Source organism: Phalaenopsis equestris, unplaced genomic scaffold (assembly GCF_001263595.1).
Source record: "Phalaenopsis equestris unplaced genomic scaffold, ASM126359v1 Scaffold000364, whole genome shotgun sequence".
NCBI lineage: Eukaryota > Viridiplantae > Streptophyta > Magnoliopsida > Asparagales > Orchidaceae > Phalaenopsis > Phalaenopsis equestris.
The window spans coordinates 669,169-670,650 of NW_018164806.1; the positions used below are offsets into that span (position 1 = coordinate 669,169).

The following is a 1,482-nucleotide window of genomic DNA, read 5'->3' on the forward strand; positions in this document are numbered from 1 at the left end:
TTCTGATTTGAATTCAATCTTCTATGTATTTGGCTTGAATATTGACTTGAATCCAATCATTGCGACACATACTTTTTGTGATCTTCGTTGTTCTATGCCCATTTATTGAGTTTTTGATGTCTTTGCAGCTAATACAGAAAGGACCTAACAGGGATGTTACAGGGCGTCCTTTAGTTACAGCAACCGATGCAACCAATCCATGGTGGTCTGTTTTTACGCAGGCGATTTCTGCCTCTGGTGGAAAACTTGGAAAGCCCGAGATTTTATCGTCAACAACCGATGCTCGATTCATGAGACAGATTGGCATTCCGACACTCGGCTTCTCGCCCATGTCGAATACTCCAATCCTACTTCATGATCATAATGAGGTTTGATTTTAGTTTTTCAATTAAATGTTGGAAGATTTACTTGCATACCACTTAATTTCATGTATTTACATATCTAATACCTATATTTCAATTTTTGCATAAATATACAACCTTTTCTGTGCATTAAATGGTGTATTTTTACATTTAGAAGTAAAAAAAAAATGGTATTTTTGATGTAATATGAAAGATTTGGGTGGTTCAAATGTTCAAGGCAAATTTTAAATGCTAGATATGTAAATACATAGGAATTTGGTGGTACGTATGTAAATGCCCCTTAAATGTTTATGAATCTAACAAAGTCTCTCTTTCGGATTCTAACTTTTATATCGAATTGCAGTTTTTGAAGGATACTGTTTTCCTAAAGGGTATTAAGGTTTATGAGAATTTGATCAGCGACTTGAGCTCATTTCATTCCTAAACATGCTGCAAGTTCATTTTGGTGATAATTATCAATCATTCTGCCACTGGCTTCATATTTAATCATGATTAATCTAGACCTTAGATTAAAAGCCTCTAAGGAATGATTTACAAGTATTTATTGTATAGTTTGGCCATCTAGAAAAAAGCTGTTATTGTTGTAAGATTCAATTTTCTAGTGCAGCCATCATTGTAACTGATACTTTAGTTGCTGGAGCCGCCATTTTGAATCCAGCGAACAGCCACCATCTTGTCCCAGTTGACTTCGAAGCTGAGGGGCCCCTGTTGTTTGACCCGGCTGTGGGTGGTAGTATCAGCTCTGTAAGTAAAATAATGTGCTTGTATTTATGTTAAAAAGTTGAGATATTCGTGCATGAATTCTAAATCGACTGTAATATGTTACAAGAATTTACGTACCAGCACTCTCCTTTCATGTTTTATTTTATCCTGCAACATTCAGTTTCAGAATGTCTTGTACGCATATCATATGTAAGCTAATGAAAAGGTATAAATACATAATTATTGTGCTTAGATTTCTCTGTTTAGTTATCTACTTATTTACATTTTGAGTTTTTCACTTATAATGAAATTGATCATTGTCAACTCGAGAAACCGCTCATCTCATACTCGTTCTTGATGGTTTTGATGATGTTTTGATTGGAGAGGACGGAGATTTATAACTTTTTATTCTCTAAAT

At 34.5% G+C, this 1,482-nt stretch overlaps 1 protein-coding gene across 1 annotated transcript in view; it reads left to right on the forward strand.

Moving 5' to 3' along the window:
• The window catches only part of LOC110026318 (aminoacylase-1-like), a 17,701-nt gene extending 16,497 nt beyond the window's left edge, over window positions 1-1,204 (forward strand). The window contains exons 4-5 of the mRNA XM_020727212.1: window positions 129-368; window positions 706-1,204. Coding sequence (XP_020582871.1) covers window positions 129-368; window positions 706-786 — 321 coding nt within the window. The 3' untranslated portion in view covers window positions 787-1,204. The remainder of the gene's footprint in view (window positions 1-128; window positions 369-705) is intronic.
• The last annotated feature ends 278 nt before the right edge of the window (window positions 1,205-1,482 follow it).